Source organism: Parasteatoda tepidariorum, chromosome 7, assembly GCF_982258835.1.
Source record: "Parasteatoda tepidariorum strain Cologne lab strain chromosome 7, Ptep-v5.0, whole genome shotgun sequence".
NCBI lineage: Eukaryota > Metazoa > Arthropoda > Arachnida > Araneae > Theridiidae > Parasteatoda > Parasteatoda tepidariorum.
In genome coordinates, this window is record NC_141761.1 from 80,756,334 (window position 1) to 80,784,264 (window position 27,931).

General features: G+C 29.0%; 1 protein-coding gene across 1 annotated transcript in view; it reads left to right on the forward strand.

The window, feature by feature from the left end:
• The window catches only part of LOC107444850 (integrin alpha-PS2), an 87,417-nt gene that overhangs the window by 48,522 nt on the left and 10,964 nt on the right, over nucleotides 1–27,931 (forward strand). Inside the window, exons 5-25 of the mRNA XM_087168140.1 lie at nucleotides 885–946; nucleotides 1,162–1,210; nucleotides 2,716–2,802; nucleotides 4,621–4,709; nucleotides 4,820–4,926; nucleotides 5,969–6,071; nucleotides 6,261–6,363; nucleotides 8,750–8,847; nucleotides 9,897–9,987; nucleotides 10,180–10,225; nucleotides 10,683–10,796; nucleotides 11,972–12,027; nucleotides 13,186–13,331; nucleotides 19,414–19,542; nucleotides 19,735–19,802; nucleotides 22,238–22,388; nucleotides 23,215–23,310; nucleotides 25,103–25,182; nucleotides 25,548–25,637; nucleotides 25,721–25,823; nucleotides 26,788–26,952. Coding sequence (XP_087024266.1) covers nucleotides 885–946; nucleotides 1,162–1,210; nucleotides 2,716–2,802; nucleotides 4,621–4,709; nucleotides 4,820–4,926; nucleotides 5,969–6,071; nucleotides 6,261–6,363; nucleotides 8,750–8,847; nucleotides 9,897–9,987; nucleotides 10,180–10,225; nucleotides 10,683–10,796; nucleotides 11,972–12,027; nucleotides 13,186–13,331; nucleotides 19,414–19,542; nucleotides 19,735–19,802; nucleotides 22,238–22,388; nucleotides 23,215–23,310; nucleotides 25,103–25,182; nucleotides 25,548–25,637; nucleotides 25,721–25,823; nucleotides 26,788–26,952 — 2,033 coding nt within the window. The remainder of the gene's footprint in view (nucleotides 1–884; nucleotides 947–1,161; nucleotides 1,211–2,715; nucleotides 2,803–4,620; nucleotides 4,710–4,819; nucleotides 4,927–5,968; nucleotides 6,072–6,260; nucleotides 6,364–8,749; nucleotides 8,848–9,896; nucleotides 9,988–10,179; nucleotides 10,226–10,682; nucleotides 10,797–11,971; nucleotides 12,028–13,185; nucleotides 13,332–19,413; nucleotides 19,543–19,734; nucleotides 19,803–22,237; nucleotides 22,389–23,214; nucleotides 23,311–25,102; nucleotides 25,183–25,547; nucleotides 25,638–25,720; nucleotides 25,824–26,787; nucleotides 26,953–27,931) is intronic.

Genomic DNA, 27,931 nt, shown 5'->3' on the forward strand with positions numbered 1-27,931 from the left:
TGCAAAAAGTTTTAGTGTATAATTGAAACCACTCTTGGTGTTGAGATAAATTAAATGCATTTTAACTTACAGAACTGTAATTACGGTGCAAAAAATTATATAAAATCTCCAAAATAATAATTGTTTGAAAGAATTAGTGCGAACATACTACTGAAAATGTGTTTAAACACGAAACCTGTTTTTTAAACGAAATTTTTTGCCATGAAGCCGTTAAGTTGATTCTAATGAGCAGTAAAATGTGTTATTAGTAAAGAAAAAGGAAAAAAAAATTTATAATTAAATAAATAAAACTATAACAGAGAAAAAGTAAATAAAATGTACCCATTTTTTACAGCGTATAAAAAGGTGATAATCTTGCGCAGTGTAAATTTTAATTCATCTTTAAGACTGCCAAAGGAAAATGATCTATGAATCTATAATCATTAACATATTTAAAAGACAAAGGTGAAAGGCATACTTTTTACGTTTTGAGATTATGAAAACATTGAACATTTATTTTTTAAATTTTTAAAACTTAACTATATGAAAAAACACAAAGAATGTCAGATAAGCAGGCAATGTTACATAATCACTAGAATGTTTAAGTCGCATTATTTCTCCTTTTTTTTCTTCTTTAGTCGCTTAGTTTTATTTGCCTATGACACAAATTCATCCCTTTCTACACTTACACTTATATTTTAATTTATGTGCATTTTATTTTATGCTAATTGTTTACTTTTATGGATTAATAACCTATCAATATCTCAAGTTTATTTCTTTATACTTAAAGTATTGGAAAGGTGAAAATAATGAGCAAAATTCTGCGTATGAAGTTATTTAAATTTGTAGCAAAAGATTGAATAAATTAAAAACCTAAAACCCTAAATGCCTTATTTTTATTTCAGTTGCTTGGGGCTATCATAGACAGGGTTATTGTCAAGCAGGATTTTCAGTTGCTGTGACTAAAGTAAGAAAAAAAATTCTTTATTCTACAGAATCATTTATTTATTTTTATCTATCTTCTTCTATATAATTTCTATCGTGTATTCCTCCTATTATTTATCAAATTCTTAAAACCATTATTTTTCTATAAACATCTTCAAATCAATATTTTTTTCAAAAGACATGCATTTGCAATTTTAATAAATTAGTTATTTTGCCTAATTGATATACATTTCTTAGGATGGCAGGCAACTTTTCATTGGTTCCCCCGGAAGTTGGTACTGGCAAGGTAATGATATACATTATTTTATTCCCAAAATTTAAGTTTTAGGCGGAAATTTCTTGACAGATGGCATTGTATAAAGTAAGGACTGTAAATCAAAATAATAATAATAATAATAATTGAAAATTACTTAAAAATATTTCGAAATCTTTTATTAATGAGGCAATCTTTTGTTATAATCTTCGTGCGAGATTGGCAAAAGCAGCAGAAAGAACAATAGAAGGAATCTTTAGCGCTATCTATCGAAAACTTTTTTAACTAAAATTAAAAACTTTAGGCTTAAAATTTATGCCTTATCAAAGTTTTCAGCAGGATTTTTTTTACGCTAATCGTTTTCCTGTTATATATATTTGAAAACTGTCAAGCTAATTTAGGACACTCTGTATTTCTATCATAGTTATTTTTTCTTGTAGTTGTAGTTTTTTAACAGTCGCATAAATTAGTTTTTATTTAAATTAGTCCCTTATTGTTTGCTAATTTTATGTGTTATAAATTTTTGTGAGTACTTTTCTATTAAGAATTAATTCAAATTTATTAATTTCTTAATTACATACGACATGCCTTAATTCTTATTGTTTTGAAAATTGAAAAATATCTACCTACTTACTTGCAAGAATTAGTAAAAAACTATGTGAAGTAGATTAACTTTATATTATGTTTTAAAATCTTTTATGAGAATATTTAAACCAATAATTTATCGATGCAGTTTTTAGGAAATATCGTTATCCCAAACGGATTCAGGAGAAATTCAGTACACGAAACTACTTCGATACAATATAGAATAGATAAATCAATGATACTTGTAATACCATATCTTTCTAAAGGCAAACCTTACTTTGTGTTGATGATAATAATTGATTATGATATTTGATGATGATTGTTTTTTTTTGTTTTTGCTTCTACCATTAACTAATTTTAGATCCTAAACTCTTACTTGATATTAAAATAACTTAGTTCATTGAATATCAGTAATAAATTAGTCTACTGAATATCAATAATAAATTAGTCCATTAATTAACTCATCTGAAAAGCCACGTCTTAGAAAAAAAGTAAATTCCTTATTAAATATGAACCTAATTGGATGCCTGCAATATGACGCCATTATTAATAAATTCTGTCATTCGTCAATTCAGAAGCCAATCAAGAACGCCACACACGTCTGACGTCTCTAACAGGTATCCAATTAAATCATTTTCAAATCACATCGGTAGGCATAATCACTTTACTTCTTCTGAGTTTGCAAGTATCCAATTAAAATAGTTATTTTGCTTACTAACTTTTTCTACAATAGTTTCTATGAAGAACATAATTTAATCGAAACAAATACAATTTAGTATTTTTATAATCGAAAATCATTAAATCCAATAAAATTGTACAAAATAATAAATAAAAAATCAAATGTATTAGATTTGCGCGTTTTTACAACTAAATTACAACATGATACCTGACTAATAATTTCTTGAATCTATAAATGGAGAATGTAAGTTAAATTTAAAACTACATCTTTTTAGGTCAGCTGTATTCTCAAGATTTACTATCAAAAGATATGCTGCACGGTACTCCAGAAGGACCTGCAGAATTTGATACCAGCTATCTAGGTAAGATGTGTAGAAATATATTTCGCTTTAACTTCATAAAATTAAATCTCAGCTAGATGTAATAAAATTCTAAAGAATATCATTAGATGGTCATTCAATCGGGTACAGAATAGTCGCTATACCTCAGAATTCATTTTTTACTATTTAAGTAGCATTTAGCCATTTTTTTTAAATTCTGTAAAAAGTAATTTTGGTGGTGAAAAATGAATTCGATAGTGCTAAGTCATGTAGACATTCTTTTACAAACTATAGAAACCCTCCTTCAAAAGTCGTAGAGGCACTTTTAAACTTTCAAATTCAAGGTGTACTGACAGAAAATATTTGGTTTTTGGTTTCATATAAAGGAGAGTTGCCATAATCTTTTCCAAATCCTACCACCTCTGATTTCTGAAGAATCATTGTAAAGATAATGCTCTAGCAAATAAATTTAGAAGCTTTTTTTCACGTGAAGATCAATGCAGAAAAATCAGATCACCGTTGCGTTAAATTAATCAGTTTTTTTTTAAGTTTCCAATCTAAATTTTTAAATATTCTGTGTAAGAATATTTAAAAACTAAAGTAATGTACAGATTATTTAATACATCATATAATGAAGTAACTTAACCTTTTATATTATGCATGTTTATTTGCTAGCTAATCATTCTTTGATGCTAGAAATAATACTGTTTAAAACGTTACGCAGTTACCTAAATCGTACCAAAGTTTACTATGAACAGCAAACCATTTAAACCTTACTTAACGGTTGAAATCTAAGAAACTGTTGAGAACTACTGTTGAAAACACTATTGAGAACTATTGTTGAAAACACTATTGAGAACTACTGTTGAAAACTGAGAGAGAAAATGAGAAATATTTCTGAACTAACTTTTAACCATTACTGAATTTTCCATCTTGCACACTGAGAAAAAAAGTATGCTGAAAACTGCCGGAATGTGGTAAAATTTACAGTGTTTCTGGCTCAATAGGAACACCAAAAAGCTCGGTAATTTTTACTGTAAAGCTTTAGTAATGAATTTGGTAAAATTAGCTATAAAATTGCTATATAAAACTAAGCAAGGTTTGGGTTCATGTATTTCATGCATTTCTTAAATTTTCTCCATACAACTATATTATATTTTATCCATAATAAAATTTTTCTGGTATGGATATTTCAACATTGATAACCTTTTGTTGGATTCCATTGATTTTTAACATTAGATTTTGTTAAATTTTAAATTTATTGCTTTCAACGGAATACTCGTTATCAAAAGTTTAAATGGATTAATAAAAACAAATTTTGACAGCACATGCTTTTCAAAGACGAAAACAAAATAGTTTCATTAATAATTCTTACTTCCAAGCTATTTTGTTCTAATACTTGATTCCTGATTTTCCTCGTCTTCTGCGTTGAATTTAAACTTAAACAGCTGAGTAGCTAGTCTGAAAACTTGCTGTATTGCTTACTCATTAAAACTTTCAATAATTGATTATTCATTAACTATGTAAAACATTTCTGTCAAATATGACTCTGTTCAGACATGAGCATACTTTTACATATGCATGTAGATGTAGTATAATTATATTCTATCATTATGCATGTGTACAATGCTCAACTTAAAATTATGTCGTATCATCTGGCTTGCATTTTAACTACACATCTATAAATTGGTATTCTCTTGCGTTAATTTTGCTTTTTTTTTAAAGTAGATAATAATAAATGATTTTGTAACTTTTTTATTCTTTGAATTATTTTATGAAAAATTTTCGGAGTTGAATCTGAATCGACTTTGACTACAGTAAAAAATCTCTCCAGATGATATACTCGTGTTTGTATTACAGGATATTCTATGGCTATTGGTGAATTTACTGGTGACCGAAGTCCTGATATAGTTGTTGGAGTACCTCGAGGAAATCGACTCACAGGAAAGGTAGGTCAATCAACAACTCACCACTCATCAACAACTCACCTATAACTTAATTATAGATAAATTGGTACATCAAATCGGACTTGGTTTAGCATATAAAATGTATATTTTAGGTTTGCTTGTTCAACTCGACTATATACAATCTTATTAACATTTCTGGCGAGCAACTGGGATCATATTTTGGTTACTCCGTGTGTGTTGTTGATGTCAATGGAGACAGGTAATTTACAGATTATATCACAGTAAAAGTTTCTTGCCATCGTCTTTTTATTAATTCTCTGTCGATTAAAATTTTTCATTATTTAAACAATAATAAAACAATAAATCCGAAGCTACCAAATTGAAAACAATTTTGTAATTTAGAAATGCATAAGCAATTTTATATCATGTAAATTGCTTATGCATGTAAGAATTAACATGAATATAAAATTGTTTTAGGTAAACAATTGCAACAAATTTTTGTAAAATCTTAGTATATGTAACACGCTTAACACGATATTGAAAAATATCGCAAATGTAAAATGGTAATAACCTACCTAGTCTCGCTAAATCTACAACTAAAATATTACAAATTTAATCACCCTTCAAAACATCACCAATATCGCTAAAATCCACCGTGTAAAGTGTTCTAGGGTTAAGCTCAATTATGAAAAGGTTACAAATATCTTCTTAAACTATTATATCAACACAATTTATAAATAAAAAGGCAAAAAAAGTTTTTTTAATATTCAAAATAATAGAAACAGAGGAGGAAAACAATACAAATATCAAGTTTGAAATAATTTGATTCTTACCATTTCTGAAATTTATTTTAAACTGGAAAAACAATTAACACTTTAACAATGATAATGAATTTGTGTTGTCATCTTTGAATATAAAAATACAAATTAAACACCAATTATAGCTAAAAAAAATAAGAAGATATGCTAAAAAAAATAGAAATTTTTTAACTCGCGAACACTTATTACTTTAAAAAATATATATTTTTTTGTAATTTAAAAAGATGAATTAGTTTATAGAGAATAAAAACTTTTAAAATACACTTAAAAGAGACAGTCATTTTTGCCTTTTTCCTATTTCAAAATTTCATTTCAAAGAGTTTTATTAGTTTTTAAAAATTTTAATGCAGGAGACGTTGAAGCATAATTTACGTAACATAATACATCTCTCAGATGCATTACTATAAATATAAAGTATTTATAAATTATTATTATTATCATGTATATCATAGTCTTGTAGACTGATTATGTAATGTATTTAAGGTTAGATGACATTATAGTTGGTGCACCATTCTATACAGATTTGAAAGCCAAAGATGGAAGCTATGAAAAAGGAAGAATATATATCATTCATCAAACGAGAAAAGTATGCCTTTAAATTTTTCATAAATTGAATTTCAAAAACTAATTTTTTAAAAAATTACAGTTAATGTTATTGTCAAGAAACTTACTGTAATACCATTTAAATTAAAAAGCAAGAAGCTTACAAGATTGTAACGAATTTAAATGATATCATAACTGAATTGTATTTTTACCAGTATAAATTATTTTTCAGCACAACTTTCGCATTCGTGGTCATATTGATGGTGCTTACTCTGGAGGTAGATTTGGTCTATCCCTTGCTTCCCTCACTGATATAAACAGGGACGGCTATGGAGGTAAGACTAACTTTTAAAAACTTTTACGGTTCTCTGTGTGTATAATTCAAATTTAATTATTTGATGATGCTCAAAATTTCTACATAAACTTTATATATACCCACATTGCAGAAAATATTCCTGATCAAATTACGATAAATAAACCGGCATTGAGGGTGCCGGTAGAGTTGATGTAAGAGTTGGATTAATCATCATGGCGTCTGTAACATTAACTCAAAATTAGTTTTCTAAGACTGCCATACCTTAGTTGTGATACCTGAAAGGAAATATTTCTAATTTATTTTTAAAAACAAGCATTGAAACAAAAAGAAAATTATAAAAACGATTTCAAAAGAACACCTTTTATTTAAAAATAAAAAATCAGGATCAAATTACGATAAAAAAAAAATACTGGAACTCAGGTTGCCGGTATAGTTGATGCAAAAATTTCATTAATCGATACGCCATCTGTAACATTAACTCAAAATTAACTTTCAAACTTTGCCCTAGAAGCGTTGTGATACCTGAATGGAAATAATATTTCCAATTTAGTTTTAAAAGCAAGCATTAAAATTGAAAGAAAATTAAAAAAGCGAGTTCAAAAGTGCACCTTTTATAATATTTATATATATATATATATATATATATATATATCACACAACACACGCAAAGGAGAAAGGACATAGAACACACAGAGAGAGAAAGAGACATCCATGCCTCTCCCGGGAGTCGAGCCCGGAAGCGTTCTGATGCTAGGACAGTTCCCTGCCCCCTACACTGGCTGGTCGGCATATATATATATATATATATATATATATATATATATATATATATATATATATATATATATATATATATATATATATATATATATATATATATATATATATATATATATATATATATATATATACTCTTCGAACCACGCACATGCACTGTGAGCAGTATGACACCTCGCATTGTCCTGGAGGTAGATGCCATCATTCTGAGGAAAAATCATTTGCTTGTCGGGGTGGACATGTTCCGCAAGGACAGATACGTACTTGTACTGATCCATCGTGCCTTCCACAATGATGCGTGCAACCAGTGAATGTCAGGAAAACATTCCCCAAACCATAACGCTCCCTCTTCCATCCTGCAGCCTTCCGGCAATTGTTGCAGGGTGTTTGCTTTCAGACGTTTCACGCCGTATGCGCCAACGTCCATCTATTCCATGGAGCATAAAATGTGATTCATCGGAAAAAGCCACCTGTTGCCACTCTGTGGACGTCCAGTTGCGGTGCTGGCGTGCAAATTCTAGCCTTCGTCCCCGATGAACAGCAGTCAGCATAAGTGCATTAACCAGGTGTCTGCTGCGGAGGCCCATGCGCAGCAACGTTCGCTGAACAGTTGTTGAGGATACACTCTAGGTAGCCCCTTGATTCATCTGGGTGGTCAGTTGCTCAACAGTTGCACGTCTATTCGTCTGAACGCATCACCGTAGCTTTCGTTCGCCTCTGCCATCTTTGGCCTGTGGTGCACCACATGTGCCACGCCGCTTGTTTTGTATAGTGCCATTTTGCCATGCACGGTATACTTTTACCACGGCGGCACGCGAATAGTTCACAAAATCAGTCGTTTCTGAAATGCTTCCACCCTTGGTCCGAAAGCCAATAATCATGCCCTTTTGGACGTCGGATAAATCGCTACGTTTCTGCATTGCGCCAAAGACTGAAATGCTTTTCGATGCCCTAGGACATCCAATATATACACTACACTGTAATGTGCTGCCACCTGCACTCTGTGATTGGTTATTTCACGTTGACGTCGAAAGTAGGTGGTGGTCACATTAATGTGACTGAACTGTATGTATATATATATATATATACAGTAGGGAACCGATTATCCGGAACGGTCGGGACCATCGCTATTCCGGATAACTGATTTTTCCGGTTTACGATGAAGTAATACATTAATGATTATTTCCAAAATGATGGTAAGGTAAAAATCTTTCAAAAAAGAAAGAAAAATCCTAAAATCTTATGAGGAAAAAAAATCTTTTTTTAAAAAAATGGCGAGAAAATTTATCGAATTTCGTTCCGGTTTTTTGGTTTTCCGGATAACGGGTCCTGTACTATATATATATATATATATATATATATATATATATATATATATATATATATATATATATATATATATATATATATATATATATAATCTCATTAAAAGAGTTCTGCGTAATACGTCGAACTCTTTTAATGAGATTCCGATATTTTTAATAAATGGACTGTTCATTTTCGAGAACTTTATAAATTCGCTGTTACTACAAACATAGCTAGGACTTAAGGAGAAATTTTACATCTGAATTGTATTACATTGAAACTACTTTTAATGAATACTATTGTTTTAATTCATTATTTTTCAGATGTAGCTGTTGGATGCCCGTATGGTGGAAACGATGGAAAAGGAGTCGTATTTATTTTCCACGGGAGTGCGTCGGGAATCGTGAATAGGCCATCGCAAGTAAACAAAGATTATTGTAATATGTTTCTCTTTATCTTAAACAAATTTATTGCATTTAAGTTTCTGTTACTTTCGCACATTCAGTAATTACTATTATTAGCAAATGGTGCTTTTGAATCCAGCATAAGGTAGAGTAACAAAACATTTGTATATCCGTGTCTATGTGACCGCTAAAACAGGAAAACAGCTAGTGTGCCCAGTACCTAATTAATCCGCAGATTTATTACGGTGATTCGTTAAAGTTCGGATTCAAGAGTTTTCTGCAGGGTAATGTGCACATGAGAGCCTTCAGTATCGCTGTGTTTAAAAACGTTGTTTCTCTTATTTCCCTATTTCCTTCTAATTTAGTTTTGCCATTGTCTTGTCGACATCGGCCTTCTTTTCTTTCATGGTTTTTTTTTCAGCAAAGATCTTATTTTCTTTTTAACTAGTGTCTACTGCACTGTAAAAATTCCGTATCAAAAGACGATAAAAAGTACCGGTGCTCAGGAAACCGATATTTCTACCGTAAAAAAGCCATTTTACCGGATCCATTAGTCAGATAAATCCATTAGTTGGCTAAAATCCTTTTTTACCGGAACATGTTACGGAACAAAAAGTCTAATATATACCTTAATTTTTACAGCAAAAATTACCGTAAAATTGCTGAATCACTTTAATTAAATAAATTTTACTGTTAAACTTACAATAAAAGTGGATTTTAAGGTTGATGTTTCCAAAGTGCCGGTACTTTATACTTCAATTTGATCTGAAATTTTTGCAGTGCCTGTAATATGCAGATTATCTAGGAAATTAGAAACGTAAGAACGTAATAATGAATCACAATTTTCATTTCTGTTAAGATGTGACCTGATATGATATTTCTATGCATTGTGCACAAAAAAATATCACTTTTGAAAAAGTTTATCTTATCATTTATAGCTGATTATTGATATTTAAAGTAAAAGTGTATGAAAAAGCAGAAACGAAGAAACCAACTATACTACTTTTTTGTCCAACTTTCATCGCTTATGCTTACATAATCAAAAACTTTTTTTCTTTCTTAACAGGTTATTTTTTCATCTGATTTACCAAGATCTATGGCTACATTTGGATTTTCTATTGCAGGAGGAATGGATCTGGATAATAACGAATACCCTGGTAAAATATTTCCCAGAGTTAAATTAAAATGTTCAATTTTTGTCCATTTAAAATTAATAAAATGTGATAATTTAAAGAGTAAAAAAATAAAGAATAAAAATAAGTACTAAAATTTTAGATTTTAAAAAGAGTTCCTGTTTAAAAACTATTAAATAAATAATCTGACTTAAAAAGTTATGTTTACATTTTCAGATCTTTTAATTGGAGCGTATGAATCTGACACGGCAGTCTACCTCAGGTAATTTTTTCGATTAAATTATTTGAAAAATTAAACTGACTGGTTATTTTTTTGGAAATATTTACAGACTAAATTAAAAATTATATTATTCAATATTATCATATTGTCCTTATCTAGGCGTAGTGATTTACTTGCGTTAGATCATTTTCTTAAGCACTTATTCTAATAAAAATGATTTGAAATTCAATGGTTTTAAATTTTACAATTGCCTAGAAGCAACACTTTTCTCTATATTGAAAAATAGTAAGTGCCAACACCGTTTTTTTTGGGGTATTCAATTTTGTGTCACACTTTGTTTTTTTGAGCAAAACCGATCTGAGAAACTTCATTCACCAGAATTAATTTTTTTTACAAAAAATGTCATTACATTACAGTGCAGTAGTTTTATCGAATGTTTTTTCTATGTATAGCACTTTAGTGTTATTTTTCGAAATTAATAACTTTCTTTAATTTACAGATCACGGCCAGTTATTCAAACAAGCGCTTCCCTTAAAATAACTCCAGAACAAATCAATCTAGATGAAAAAAGCACCACAAGTTGTGAGCTTTATGATAAAACAATAGTTTCTTGGTAAGCTTCTCCTAGTCTTAAAATTTTTCTAAAAATATCTCTTTTGTCATGTAGAAATACCATAATTAGCTTCCTTTCATGAGGAAAATTTTCAGTTTTTACAAAATTTAAAATATCCATTGCCTCTATTTGCTTCTTCAACTTTAAAAACACTTTCAAATTAATTGCAATATTTGTTTTAGGGGTTATAGGGGGGGAAAAGAATACTTTGCGAAATTTTTTTCAATAAACAATCAAATGAATAAGATTTTTGAAATTTTTTATGATGAACAAAACTTATTACAATGGACAAAAATATTATAATATTGAAATGAGAAGAGGAAAAAACATTTTAAATTTATTTTTCATTTTAATAATTTTAAAGCAATGCAAAACAAAATATGATCGATAAAGCGTTTCTTTAAAAATTTGTTTCTATGACTGAATTAACAGTGCCAGCAATTTCAAGTTATAAATTTTAAAAAGCTGCAAAAGTACGTAGTAACTTTTTTTCTCAAAAAAATTTATTTTTGTAAAAATCACAGATTTTTAACTCATATCTGACTATAACTACGTCTAGAACTAAATTTGTCTTAACTATAATTATTCCTTCTAAAAACTGATACAAAAATAAACATTGTTTCACAACCTTTATTTGCTTCCATATTTCATATTCTATATTTTTAAAAAACAAAGATTTTTTCGATATTTAGCTAGTAAACTTTAAGTACTATTTGCTGAAAAACTGTATATCGTGGACGATGTCGTGTTCCGAATTCGATTAATTAAATATTTGCGCAGAAAAATTTTTAAATTTGGTTTAAAAATGGTTAGAATCTTTCTGTTATCACTTCCGGATAAAATAATCTTGAGCTATGCACATGATAACATAATATTCAGCACATCATGCTATTAAATGAAAGGCTTAATATCCTGAAATATTTCCCCTACATTCTTTTTAAAAAAAATATTGATTAAAAGGCACTTTTTCCTATACATTTGAGCTATTTAATCACACTTAAAACATATAAAAAATACAAAGCTTGATTTAAAGTAAGAGAGATAGAGAGCACAAAACCCTGTTAAATGATTATTTCTAAACTCTTAAAACTCAAATATTTCGGCTTAAAATGCAAGAGTTGAACTTTTAAATTAAGAAATGTTTAAAAAATTTAGCTTATTTTATTTTATTTCAGCGTAGTTGTTTCGTTCTGTTTGGAATTTACTGGAATAGGAATACCTCCTCACGTTGGTATGTTTAATTTATTATTACTAATATTATTATTATTATTATTGAAAAATTAATGCATTAGATCAATCAGACAAAAAATACCTCATATCATCATTTATAGAACAATCCTTCACAAGCTACTAATTAGTAATAAGTTTAAATTAGAATAGAATGTTTATTTTGTCGAATGTATAAATGAAAATCAAACATTATTTCGCGTATCAGAAATAACGGCCTGGTATTTTTGTCAAATACATTTCATTCAGCGAAATCATCTTCTTTAGTTTCAAATACATGTTTCAACCGAAATATTATACAAAAGTATTTGTTCTTAGAACCAAAATATTTCGATTAGCTCTGAGTGGCATCATTCTACGCAAATAATTATCTACGAGGAAAAACTTTTGAATTGTGCTATATCAGTAGATAAAAGATGTTGTAAAACTTCCAAGTCAAATTTGTTAGCTGTACGAATTTAAACACCTATAAACAAATTTTGCTTTTCAACTACTGTGGACTTTTCTTAAACTCGAAAAAATGTACCTCAGGCTTGATGGGATATTTTTTTCTCACTCTTAAAACTCAAACAATGTCATCCTCCACCCACCAAACTAACAGCAACTCGAAAATTTTTGAATCACTGATGTTTTGATTAAATATCGTCAAATCTCATGAAGATTTGTTTTTGCAACGACAATTATAACAGAGAATCTTCAGGAAAATTTGGCAGAGAAAACAATAAGTAAAAGATGTTTTTCCGGCATCAAACGTTCATATCACGACACACAGTAAAAAATTCTGGATTAAATTACTGGAACATATTACGGAACAAATATTCTACAGTAAGATTTCCTAATCATTCTAATAAAATAAAATTACTATAAAAAAATTGGGGGTGTATATTTTACGGTAAAAATAGATTTTACACAGGATGCACCTAATATACCAACCTTATACCGGAATTTGAACCTGAATTTTTTACAGTGCACTTAAAGAGGCGAAATCAGTTTGCAGAAATAACATTTAAGCTATGCAAAATATAAGAGCTAATTTCAACATATTTTTATACATTTTAACTTAAGTAGACAACAAGCTTCAAATGACATTAAATTAGTGAATATATTATTATTGTGTTATGAAAATTAAGCTTAACTTTAAAAAATACTTGCTTTTTTCTAGCTTTCATATACCGAATGAAGCTGGATGCTGATAACAAAGCCCCAAGAGTTTTTTTCTTAACTGACGAGAATAAGAATGAACAAAATGTTTCCATACAAATTAGAAAGGAATCTAAATATTGCAAGAGCATATATGTTTATCTTAGAGTAAGTTCTTTAATCTTATTACCATAGATCTTATTATCCATGAAATTATTTAGGGAATAAAGTTATTATAAATTTATTTGAAAAATGTACCATATATCTTATTATCTATAAGAGTGTTAAAGGCTTTCGATAAATATTATAACTGTTAAAAACTATTAAAAGTTTATTTGAAAGAAAAGTACCATACATCCTTGAAACTATTATAAAAGTTCTATAAATCTATTATTATTAATTAAAAAAAGTATAAAACACTGGTTAAAAAATTGGTTCAGAAATTTTGCACGGGTTACTTCAATGATTAATTAAGATTCTATAAACTTATGCCTTGTGTTATTAATTAGTAAATTGAATTTGATAGTGTCGAAAAGCAACATTATCAATCCAAATGTAGAAGGACATGCTTTGAACTATTTAAGAAACTGAGGTGACCCGGCTTCGAATCCCAGCGACGGCTGGTCCATACTAATTTCGCACCAGGCTCGCACAAACCACAGTGCTGACGTAAAATATCCTCAGGGGTAGACGGATCATGAGTTTGAGTCCCCCTGCAGTTAGGCTAATAGTGGGGGTTTTTTGTGTTCCTCTCCATGTAACGCAAATGAAGGTTAAATTCATCAAAAAGTCCTCCACAAAGGCAAATTTCTCTCAATACTTAATCCAAAATTTCCCTTGTCATCTAGATTGTGTTCAAAATTACAGGGCTACGGAATTGAACATTGGTAACCGCAAACTCAAATTTACGTCAGCTGTTCAACGACGGTCATTAAATAAAATGTATAAGAAACTTTTTTTTTTAATTTCCAATGGCAAGGCAAAAATGAAAATAAATGAACAAGAACAGAAGTAAAGATGACGCAACAATAAATTGACCGAAGTCATTGCTTCATAAGTTCTCTGGCCTTCCAATAAAGTCCAGTCTCGGAGTCTCCTCTAAGGACTGCACAGTGGTGGAGGTGATGTCTATCCATAGGGATATTAGAGTTACAGAGGGGGCAGTAAAGGCTTTGTATAAGAAACTAAATCTAGAAAATGTGAATGAAGCTCAAAGTCAAAAAAGCAGTTAAAATATAATTTTGGTTATATAAACAAAAACACAGGAAGTTCCAACCCTATATTTTGGCACTAAAGAAGATTCTTGGAAATTGAATCAGAAGTGTAGTTCACTGTAAAAATTTCCAGATCAAATTACTGTGAAAAGTATCGGCACTTTTGGTGTATCATCCGTAAAATATTTTACCGTAATTTTTACAATAATATTTATTTAATTAGAGAGATTCAGTGATTTTACGATAGATAGTAGTGTTACCAGATACAGTATACCAATTTAATACTAATAAAAGTTACCGTATACCAGGTTTTTTGTTCCATAACATGCTCTGGTAAAAATGGACCCACCTAGGGTGCCGGTACTTTTTACCGTAATTTAATCTGGAATTTTTGCAATGTCAATCTATTTTCGCGACTTTATTTTTGCTTCATTCACGTTGTCTAGCTTTATTTCTAACATTATCGAAGTTGCGAGAAATTTTAGAATTTCCAATATTAATTTTCACTGTTTTTTATATCAGTTAATTAATATTAATACATGGAAGAAACATGGTGAAATTTCTGTAATATTCATCGGTAAAAATTTTCTAAAGATTCCTTGACAAAAAAAAAATACGCTTTGTAGGGAAACTAAACTAGATTATTATACTGCTAGATTGTCATACAAAATATAGCTCAGTTCACAGAGAAAAAATTAAATAAAATACCTCATTGCATTTTAATTACATTTCTGGTTAAAGAAAAAAATTCTGGTTAATAATGCCAAAATATTCTGCATTTGGTAATTTTTCTATTCATATGGTAACGGTTTACCGAATATTCTAGTTCTCAAAATTTTAGTTCAGGTAGTAAAACACCTTTATTAAAAACTAGCCGCTAAAGGCGGCCAGCTGTCCGCCACGCTAACGGTTTTCACAAATAAAGCTTTTTAAAACATAGCAGGAAATCTGAAAATTAGTGGACAATTAAAGTGTTCCTGTCCTGCAATTTCATATCCAGTTCTGTTGCAGATGTGTTATAGCTCTTGAGGATGTTTGAAGATGTAACTTTGGTATGGTAACATAAGGCCTATGGTAACCTAAGGCCTATGGTAATCTAACCTATAATATAAATATCAGGTGGAGACTTGATTTTTTTAAATTTTTTTTTAAAAAGGCCTCAGAAATTGTAAAAGCATAATACAAAAGTTGCTTTCGAAATCATCATTAGGTGAAAACCTCTTCTAATCTTTGACGTTTCTCTGATACTTCTTGGGCTCTAGAATTGCTTGTCGAAATTCGGTCATGTTCCATCCTTCTTCGACGTTCCACAGATGTTTCTTGGGCCCTTCTTCTTTGAGAATCTCTTAATATCCTTTTCTTTGACAAAATACAAAGTTTTTTGGAAGGCGATTCTGCCATGTCATGTCAGTAATCGGGTTTTTAAGAAGTCAACGAATACTTTAGAACATACTATGAAAGCAAATCATGAAACTTCAGTATTAAAATCTAAGTGCTTACCTGCAAACTGAAACTTTCTGAAATAACTAATTACATTTAATAAAAACTGTTAAAATAAAGAATAGAAAAACCAAAGAGATCCAAGGTAAGTGTGATCGTTCCTTCAAAAACAATTAAATTCCTATTTTATATATTATATGGCTACAACGCTCAAGAAAAAAAACTAAAATGCTAAATACATGAAAAGAACACAAAAACGGGGGAAAATATACTTGAGGGTGCCCCTTGGCGAAATCGGCGACTTATGTTTGGCGTCTTACTTGGTTGCCAGAACTCCGTGGTAACAGGAATAGCGGCCAAAACATAGTGATATTTCAATGAAACAATTGAAAATTCAAGCAAAGCTTTTTAAAATTGCAGTGAACAGAATAGAATCAAAATTAATAAACCCACTATAATGCATTTTGAATCGAAACAAAAATTAATGGAGTAAGCACAGAAAGAAAAAGAGAAAAATAACTCACTTCTTCATTAAGCTTGAATATCTTCAGATTTTGGTGCACAGAATTCTCTAATTGCAGTTAGGTACTGTCTAAACTACGATCCCTTTCTAATAGATCTTTTTATGTTGGGAGCATTTGAACCTTTCACACGACCCATTCAAATCCATCTGATCAATCTTTACGTTCAACCAGAGACATCTTTCCCACAAACAGGACATTTATATCTATTACTAATTAAACCTTCATTCATACACCAGTCAATCACTACTTTTTTTCCTTTGTTATTCAAATCGTACAGAAACTTAAGATTTGTCTTATTGACAGTATTCATTTTTAGTACCAGAAGCAAAAGTAACCTTACCAGCCAGTATCCAAAGTAGAACTAACGGATCTCTGAAATTACATTTAAAAACAACGCTAAATTCTTAACCAATCAGAATCACGATTAAAATCTAAACCAATCAGAATAACGATTGGTTTTCAACATCGCCCAGCTTGGCGATCAACCTCGATCACAACTTGGCGGGGGCACCCTCAAATATAGTCTACCCCAAAAACGAATTAATTTTTTATGATATCAATTTCTATTTCTATATAATTTTTTATGGTATCAATTTCTATTTCTACATTGCTACAAAAATTATCGTCTTCGCTTAAGAAAAAAAAAATAGAGCGTGGAAAGAAGAAGAAAAACTTATAATAACAATTATGAACATCGACAAATAAATCAAAGCAAAGCGTTCTATTTACGTATGGAATGTGTTGCCACATTTTTAATACAAAAGTTAAACTTTTCTCCACTTTGATAAATGTAAACAAATGCGAACCTTACAATTAAATTATTAATTCCTTCGTATATTATTGGTTTAAGTTGTCGAAATTTAATATTTCAATTGTAAGGCTCGCATTAGCATACATTTATAAGAGATATGCATTTTTTAATAGTTTTTTTAATATGGCTCTTATTTGAAGACGAAAAAGCATAGATTTTCTTACAAAATGACTGATAACTAAAAAACTAATCCAAATTTTTGAAAAAGAAAAAAAATACTTCTTCATTATGTCAAAACACAATTTTGTGTCAAGTTTCGTGCCTGGGCGAGGCTTCTGGGGCGATATATTGTGATTACAGACAGACACACAGCCGCTTTTATTATTATGTATAAAGTGTTCCTGTCCTGCAATTTTGTCTTCATATCCAGTTCTGCTGCAGATGTGTTATAGCTCTTGAGGATGTTTGAAATTATATAGCTACAACGCTTAAGAAATAAAAAACTAAAATGCTAAATACATGAAAAGAACACGAAAACGAATAAATTTTTTATGGTATCAATTTCTATTTCTATATAATTTTTTATGGTATCAAATTCTATTTCTATATCTGTTACGTCAAGCACTCAGGTATTATAATTTGATCTAGTTGTGCTTGTATAATTTTGATCTAGTTGCGCTTTCTACGTCATTTTGTTAACATCGTTTGGTTTGTTATTTAACATCGTTTGGTTTGTTATTTCTAAGTTAACTTTCAAAAAATTGGCTGGCATCAGCATTTTTATTCTTTAAGTTGCTTATTTTTTCTTTTGGAATTCGTTCCTTTTTAGCAAAATGTTTTTCAACCTAATCGAATTCTTTGCCGACTGTTCTCTGTATATATAAAGAAAATAAAGTAAATATTTTTAAAGTGTTGTGAAAAGAATTTTTAGTTGTACAAAGTACTACAATATCGCTACAAAAATTATCGTCTTCGCTTAAGAAAAAAAAAATAGAGAGTGGAAAGAAGAAGAAAAACTTATTATAACAATTATGAACAGCGACAAATATATCAAAGCGAAGCGTTCTATTTACGTATCGAATATGTTGCCACATTTTTAATACAAAAGTTAAACTTTTCTCCACTTTAATAAATGTAAACTAATGCGAACTTTACAATTAAATTATTAATTCCTTCGTATATCATTGGTTTAAGTTGTCGAAAATTAATATTTCAATTGTAAGGTTCGCATTAGCATGCATTTATAAGAGTGGGGAAAAGTATATGCATTTTTTAATAGTTTTTTGAATATGGCTCTTTGAAGACGAAAAAGCAGACGAAAAGCATAGACTTACAAAATGACTGATAACTAAATAACTAATCAAAATTTTTGAAAAAGAAAAAAAATACTTCTTCATTATGTCAAAACACAATTATGTGCCGAGTTTCGTGCCTTGGCGAGGCTTCTGGGGCGATATATTGTGATTACAGACAGACAGACACACACACAGCCGCTTTTATTATTATGTATAGAATACACAACTGAAGAGTAAATTTAATCGAATAAATTGTTTTTATGCCATGCTCTAAAATATCAAGATAAAATTACCAGATTTTACCTCTTTTGCCAAATTTTATCGTAAACTATAAAAACTAATTTTACTGTTAATTTTACCAAAATTATTCGAAAGAACTTTGGTAAAAGTTACCGATCTCTCTGGTGTTCTCATAGAGGCAGAAAATGGTTAAATTTTATCATATTCTGGTAGTATTAATCATATATTTTTTTGAAATCTCAAAGTTTCTTTTATATATAAAATTTAGTTAAATATCAAACCTCCTTAAATATAAATCATTTTGTATTTAAGAAGTATATTTCATATTTAAGGATTAATAAATTATTTAATTATACTATTATGTTATTGTAAAATTATTGTTACTTACTTAGAAAAAATTATCGAGTCAATTATTTTCAAAAAAAATTACCGAGCTTTTCAATGTTGTTATTGAGCCAGAAACACGATTACCATATTCTGGTTGTTTTGACATTCTCCGTGTATTTTATGATGTTAAAATGCTCCTTAAATGTTTTCTCATTGTTGAAAGCTAATTATTCGAGGCATCATCGAACAACTAAATTTGTTTTAATATGTGTCATCTTTGTTTACCTCTTTTGAGATTCGAAAAGCGTTTTTCTTTTCTTTTTTCAATTTTGCTACAACTAACGAGAATTTTCTTGCCTCATTTTTATAAGAATTTTAAGCATGCATATTAAAGGTGAGGTTTAAAAACTCTGTATATGCTGTCATAAACCATATACAAATAATTGGTTTCTATTTCAGAATAATGTTAGAGACAAATTGACTCCAATAGCTGTTGAAGTTTCTTATCAAATTTATGACCATTTTCCCGACTTGCAAGAGTTAAAACCAATTTTGAATCAGAATCTCCCTAACAACTTAACAAAACAGGTAATGAGAGTTATAAGTTATCTATTAAATAATTTTTCAGCTATTTTCCTGAACCTATTGCAAACAAAAAATTGTATAATCATATCAGCTAGTTACGTAACAATTAAAATAAATTAATAAAATGGATAAATGTTTAGAATCATGAGTTAGGTTTAGCTGTCTTATTGTAAATATCTTTTAATTTACTTTCAGATAAATATTCAAAAGAACTGCGGTAAAGATAATGTATGCATTCCTGACATAAAAGTACAAGTCACTCCGTAAGTTTTTCAATTACTAAAGTGTTGTACAATTTATCATTAGCATTCTTTTTAATCCTGGATCTTTTTAATAATATTAATTTACGTAATTTTCAGAACCCTTCGAATAAAAATATATCGCTTCCTATAAATAATAGTTTATATATTCCTTTTGCCTCATTCTTTCCTTCCTTAGCAAAACCACTCTAAACTTTAATTTCCTTACATTGTGCACAATTTATTATCTAATAAGCAATCTAAAGCTAAACTTATTTTTATTTCTATTAATTAGGAAGCTTTAATTTAATAAATCAATAATATTTTTTGATAAAAATCAACTTATAATAACTATTATTTTAATAGTGTGTACTGGTAATGTTATAATATAATTTTGAGGTACAATAAGATGACTACTACACTGCTGAAAAAATATTGTTACATTTTACACCATGATATCGAAAATTGTTTCGCCTTATTGTAAATAAAGCAAAAAGTTGAATCACATGACCGTGTAAAACATAGAGAAATATTACATCCCGATGCTAGAAAATGAATATAAGAATCGTGTTGCTTTAAGGCATGAAAAAATATCAACACTTTTGTCCTAGAGTCACGCTGGGTTATTGGTGACGGTCTAGGATTTATATTTAATAAGGATCTAAGGACAATACTGACGCAAGTACTCACAGCATTACTAGTATTAAAATGAAGAGCAGGTTGTGGTTGCAATACTTACGCAAGTATTCACAACTTAACCAATGCTAAAATGAATTGCAGATGATGGTTGTAATCACTCGACCTCCTCACCACGCTACCCAACCGACAACCAATCGATCATGTGTCAATTTTCTGTTAATATTCCATTTTAATATGACATTAAGATGGATTTCATACCTAAGACACCATCCGGGAAAATATAGTCTAATTGGCATGGGAAATCAGACCTCTGTCCAAGCCGTAATAGGTATTGACTAAACCCTCCTCATCGAGTTAGCTGCTCTAAAGTATTCAGAAATTTTTCTTGTTCATTTTTTATTCGTTTTCTTTAAATTCTAAAAATGCCTAAATTTTAATTCTTTGATAATTATAATTATTTATGACGAAGTCCTTTTTTCGTAGAGCCTAAAATAAATTTTGATTATATAATTACATTATTTTAAAATAAATTATGACAATGAACTTCTATTTATTTTTCTTATTTTAAAATGGTCTTGTGTTGAACAACTATGCATACTCTTGAGCTTGGTATGCATGCTTAATAGTTTTGAACTAACAGAGGAACAAATACAATTATTATTTTTTTATATTTATAATATAATTGATTTTCAATAAATTATCAATAAAGATCATTCTCTTCTTTCTTGATTGAAGAATTTAATCATATAGTAGAATTATCGAAAAAAAATAAACATCAGTAAATAAAATTATGATAAGAACGCGAGAAGAGAGTATTAAAGAGAGTTTTCTTTCAAATCTGCAGCACTAAATAAACATTTCTTTATTAAAATTAAGAGGGGGCATTACTGTTACTCGAGTACTAAGAAACTTTGGAAAATGTGCTTCTGGGACGTTATAGTAGAATGCCTTTGAATAAGATACAATTTCTTAAACTTTTACTCGTTATTAGGATTTAATTTAGATTGAAACTTCCCTCTACGACTCATTTATTGTAAAGAAAACATCCTCAATATCGTGGCTAAAAACATCCATATTCTGCTTAAAATTTAAGCCTATTTTTCTAGCATTGTAGTACATGGTATTTTAAGATAATACTTAGGAAGTTGAAGCCAACTTTAAAAAGTAGCTGATGTAAAGGAATGAAATAAATGTATATTCTGCTGTTGTCGTACTTCTCTCATTTCTTCATTTTGTGATTAAAACTATTTCTTTTTTTTTAAATCTAAAAAAATCTTTCCGTTAAAAAAAACTCAACTTAAGCCTGTTTAATATATAATATATTGAGCTGCTGTGACTCAGGTTATGAAGCTTTCGTCTCTCGATATGTGACCCAGGTTCAAATCCCAGCGATGGCTGGGTGATACGAATTTTGCTCCCGACTTTTACCGACTTTAATGCTGACGTAAAATATTTTAAGTGGTAGGAGAATGATGGATTAGAACCCCCTTGTCGATGAACTAACCGTGATGTTTTCGTGGTTTTCCTCTTTAACGAAAATGAGGGTTAGTTCCATCAAAATAAGTTTTCCACGAAGGCTTGTTTGCCAAAATGCGTGACCCCGGAATTCCCTTGTCATATGGGCGAGTTCAAAATTACAAGGCTATGGAGTTGAACATTGATAGTCTTAAACTCTGAATTAGGTCAGCTGTTCAATACGGGTAATAAAATAAAATAAAATAAGTTATATATTACGCGCCAAGCTTTATATACTTTTTTGAAGCTATTTATGGGCCATTTTAATATTTTTTAAATTGTGTTTTCTTACAAATTTATTATAGGAATATGCAGCAATTTTTGATTGGAAGTCAGAAAAAGTTAGAAATGAATGTTATCATCATAAATGCTGGTGAAGATGCTTTTGAGACAATGCTTTATGCTACAATTCCTGTTGCAGTCAACTTTGTCAAAATTGAAAAAATAAAACCATTGGTAAGAATTTTATGCTCGTCTAATCAGTTTATCAATCAATGATAACTCTCTCATCACTAGTTGGCGTGAGCGTAAGGAACGTTAATCGCACCTTTAGAGTTAGTTTATTTCAGTGATTTAGGGGAAGAAGTCATGGAAAGTCGAAGCGAAAGAGAAACTCCTTACTTGGCGTTTTCTAGGAAAGAAATTAATATTTCCAATTAATTAATAGGAAAGAAATTAATTAATAGGAAAGAAGCACATAAGATTTAATTAATAAAGTTCGAACTTATTTAAAGAGCTTTCTAACGAACTGAATCAAAATGATATTTCAGTTTACAGTTTTCGCCTAAAGAAATGAGCTCATATTTCGTGCGCTTTAACTTTCCCCACCTATGAAAAAGTGAACTCTTCTACTATGCTTTCCCACCACTAGCCAACTTTGCATGGTTGAATAATACCTTTTTTTCTATGGATTATTATTATTATTCTATTACATTCCAACTATTATTATTATTATTGTATTCCAACTATTTTTCTTTTATATAAGCCCACATTTGTTTATTAGTTCTGAAGAAAAAAGTGTTAAATTAAAACAGCAGGTTAAAGAGCAGTTATTATTTTTTTCTGAAGAACTAAGCTTTTTTTTAGATAAACTTTGGTTTGCTGTCAAGTTTTTTGCAGTATGCTACAACCTTCTTTGATTGTAGCACTTTCTGATTAAAAATCAGTCTTTTAAAACGAAAATTCATTTATTAGAAACAATACAGTTGGTATTTAACTACTTAACTCTTAATCATAAAAAAGTATTTCTATAAATATAATTATAACTTAAAAATTACCTTAGGACACTTTTGTGGGCTGCTCAATGTTAGAAATGACTGACGAAGACCACAACGAAATAGCTTGTGATCTGGGAAATCCTATGCCTGCCAACTCTACAGTATGTAATCATTTTAGTTCATCTCTCATTTAGTTGATTTTTCATTTATTTTAAATTATAATACGTAAAATGTGTACAATGGGTAAAATGAATTAAAAAAATAGATTCCACCACGAATACCTTTTAATCTAATAATGAGAGTTTTCACCCATGTAACAAGATCAAATTAAACTTGTTTTCAAAAGAAGATGCCTTAAATACTATGTTAAAAAATTTTATTTTGAAAGATTTAACATATTATTTAATACGTTCACTGTGTACAATAAACCTAAAATGTCGATTTAACTCTGCAAAAATATAGATCTAATTTTCCACTGAGAAAAAAATATCTTCAAAACTACCAGAATACGGTAAAATTTACCGTATTCCTGGCTCTATGAAAGCACTAAAAATCTTATTAATTTTTACCGAAGCGTTTTGGTAATGATTTTGAAAAAATTAAGATCAAAATTTGGTTGTGAAGTATGTGACAAAATTTCATAATTTTATCGTAAAACTTTAGAGTATGTCATAAAACAAATTATTAGTTAAATTTACTTTTCAGTTTTGTATTTTTTACTAAATGTGTAGTAATAAGCAATATAATTTTGAAAACTAGAATTTCCGGTAAACCGCAACTATATGAACGGAAAAATTACCAAATGAATAGTTTAAATAATTTTTTTTAATTAGGCTATATGCTGTTTTTTTTCAAGCAGAAATGGCACTACTATACAATACGGTAATTTTACTAGAATTTTTTTCTCCGTGTACAAAAAGTTAATACTAATTCTTGAAAAAAGAGGAAAGCTTAAATAAGTTAATGATTTAATGTTAAATTATTTAGATTATTTAACACAGGACAGTGATCAATTATTTAATTTATGAATTATTTAAAAAATATCAAGTGTAAGAGTAATAATCTATATCATATCTTAAATTACGTTAAATTACTAAGTTCAAAAATCGAAACCTTAAACGAATTCAGATAAATAATAATCTTTTGTGTGACTAAAATTTAGGAATAAAACTTTTCGAAGGATTTTTATGAAGAAAAAAAAACCGAAAATATAGTATAAGTTACTCAAAATTGTTAATGATATAATTTATAATAACGAAATGTATTACTTTATTAATTATACAATGTTTCATTATGGAAGATGGTAATGGCCGACTTTTTAACTTAATTGAAATGTCATTAATTCATAATTTAAACTAAGTCAGTTTATTTGTGTGAGTGAAATAAAACTTCGTAAACAAATAGTCTTTTTGGATCATTTTCTTTAAACAAAAGTCATGATTCTAATAATAGAATAAAATAGTTCAAATAATAATAAGAAAATTCATAATAAAATTAAAATATTTTATTAAAAAGCTCAGAATATCTTAATGGATACTTTATAACCTACGAAAACGGGCAGGTTTCGTCAGAGAAATTTCATTTTTGTGCCTAATTTCATTTTTGAATTAACATAGCTTTTAAACAGAAAAGTGATATGTAACACACGTTAGTTTAATTATTTAACATAAGATCAGTAATGTTTAGAATGAATCGCAAACCATTAAGATAGTATTTTAGTATTTCAAAATCCTGTCTTTCTTTTCTATTATCATTAAGTAAAGCATATTAATTAAATTAACATTTTTTTAGATGATAAATAATTTTATTAGCTCCATTCGTTGTAGTTATCTTTATAATTTTGCTGATTGCAATAAATTACAATATAGATAAATAAATAATTAAAATAAAATTCATAATTTTTAGTTTTATTTACAGTTGCGTAAGTAATAAAAGTTTTTTTCCTTCTTTTAGTTAGCTTTTAAAATTTTGCTGGCTCCGTCAAAATCTTTGTCTGCAAGACAGGATCTGAAATTTACTGTTAAAGTTAACAGGTACTACTAAAAGTCCTTCAGATGTCTTTTAATCTATATTTTGATCACATTCATGTATTTTATTGAAATTGATATATTTTATTTAGATTGATATATTTTATTTACATTAATATATTTTATTTACATTGATATATTTTATTCACATTGATATATTTTATTTACATTGATATATTTTATATACAATAATTATAATTTTATTTACTTTGACATATCTTATTTACATCAATATATTTTATATACAATAATTATAATTTTATTTACTTTGACATATCTTATTTACATCAATATATTTTGTTTACATTTATGTATTTTATTTACATTGATATATTTTATTTACATTTATATATTTTATTTACATTTCATAGCACTAATGCTGAGCTGATTGAAACGCTATATGATAACTTAAGGGAATTTAATTTACCTGTAAGAGTGGAAGTTAATGTTACTATACACGGGTAAGATGAGTAACATTATTTAATTCATAGCCTTATTTCCAATTAAAATACCAATAGTTGTTTTAATCCATTTTTGCTTTTAGTATTTCCGAGCCTCAAGTTATTGCATACAATAAAAGCGACCTACTTCCATCAGTAAAAATCAGCGAAAGTGAAGCGGGACCTGAGGTCATCCACGTTTATGCAGTAAGTTTTATTTCAATGACTCAGCTATGTTTATGCAGTAAGTTTTATTTCAATGACTCAGCTATGTTTATGCAGTAAGTTTTATTTCAACGACTTTTAACTCAGCCATGTTGATTCACTAAGTTTTATTAAAATAGCTTTTAACTCAGCCATGTTTACGCAGTAAGTTTTATTTAAATTATTCTTAACTCAGCCATGTTTATGCTGTAAGTTTTATCTATACTGTTACACATTTCCTTAACCTAAAATACGCATTATTTTATTTATCTTTTAAACTTTAAAAATAAATTAATCATGGTTGTGCGTAATGAACTCCTTTAATGAGCCTTTTTCAAACCTTGCCCAAAATGAATTTGATAAATATTAAAGGCTACATTATTTTTTAACATAAATATTAAAGGCTACAAATTAAGATACAAGCAAAGTAACAACAAAAAAACTGCTTCGTATCACAATGTGGAAGAGCATGTGTAATTGCCGAAAGAAAAAAAGAGAGTTAAGAGGTGCTTATTAAAAACACCTCCATACTTTATTAGGGAGTCGAATTAGTTTTGATACTTTTTATCCGACCTCCTTCATAAGCGATACATATTTCACTTCATTTTAAAGTTGAATTCCAAAAATATACATTAAGGGTGGTTATTACGGAACACGCTGAAATTATTTGCAGCAATTGAAATCTTTATTAATGAACCAATCCAAAAATTCCTCTAAAAATTTATTTCATTAGTAGTTTACGAAAAAATATGTTTTCCATAAACGTATCATGGTAGTTTTATTTCAGCTTGAATATTAATTCGAAATCCTTCAAGTGAAAAATTTTCTGACTTAATTTTAAATAAGATTCATTCCTTAAAATTTAAAAAAAATTATAATTTTTCAGGAAAAAAAAGTTTGCTTTGATCAGTACAGTGTTTGTTTATTGCTGACAATCGACTTATGACAATTTATTCTTCTTTACAAGGTTGGAAATAAAGGACCAAGTATGGTACGTGAAGCTGAAGTCGATATTCTGTGGCCCACCTTTACTCTTCAAAACAAACCTCTACTTTACCTAATGGAACAACCTGAAGTGCAAGGGAAAGGCCGCTGTAAAGAAATTCCTGATGTGAACCCACATAATTTAAAAGTACTTATATTTTCACTCGTTGTACTTCTCTCTCTGGTAGAGTGTTTTTCTGACATTTATAATTAACATCACTATACGGGAATCACTCCCAAAATAGCCAGTTGTAGGCCAAAGAGGCTAAGGCTCCACATTTTTAGAACACCGTTCTTCTGGTGGAAGTGTGACAAAATTGCGCATTTTACGTCTTTACTTCATAGAAAAGCATATACGAATTGTTCTGAAATCAAAATAAAAATCGAACTGAATTCAAAATCAATCGGAAATCAAAATCAATATCAATCTGAAATCAAAATTTTAATCGATCTAAAATCAAAATCGAAATCGATAGGGGTGAGATTTTCGTTGAAATAATTCGTTTGAAATTCTGCCAAGAAAGGGCGTTACATTCCTAAAACATGCGCTAATTATGCCCTTATTCTCATTATTGTCCGTCAAATTGAGCATATAAAGCACGCAGGTATGTCAATAATTAAAATATTCTGCCACTCTTTTAATTTCGAAATATATTTTTCTTTTTACTACATTAAAGCAACACCTGATGGAAAAATCTCAAAATATTATCATTATTATTATTACGGAAACCTTAGCTTTATGATCTAAATAACGCATATTTGAAGCTTCTTTTGAATTCATTCAGTAGGATTGGAGCAAGAGCTAGAAACCTCTGAGAACTAATACTTTAATTTCAGCCAACTTGTACAATAAAATAAACTGCTTAAAACTTTAAAATAAAGGAACAACACTAGTGTAAAAGAACAAGTGTAAAAAAACATTTCTGGTGTATCTAAACACCTACATTCAAGATTTGTGTATAGTGTTTCACTACACGACTTTTGTGTAGAGTAGTTGCCATCATTAAAAAGCTCACGAACTATTTCAGAGTAGGAAATTGTTTTTAAATTTTGTTTTCAGAAGCAAAGTCTTTTTCAAAACTGCCATAATTGCGTAAAAAATGAACCTCATACTCTTTAAACTACTC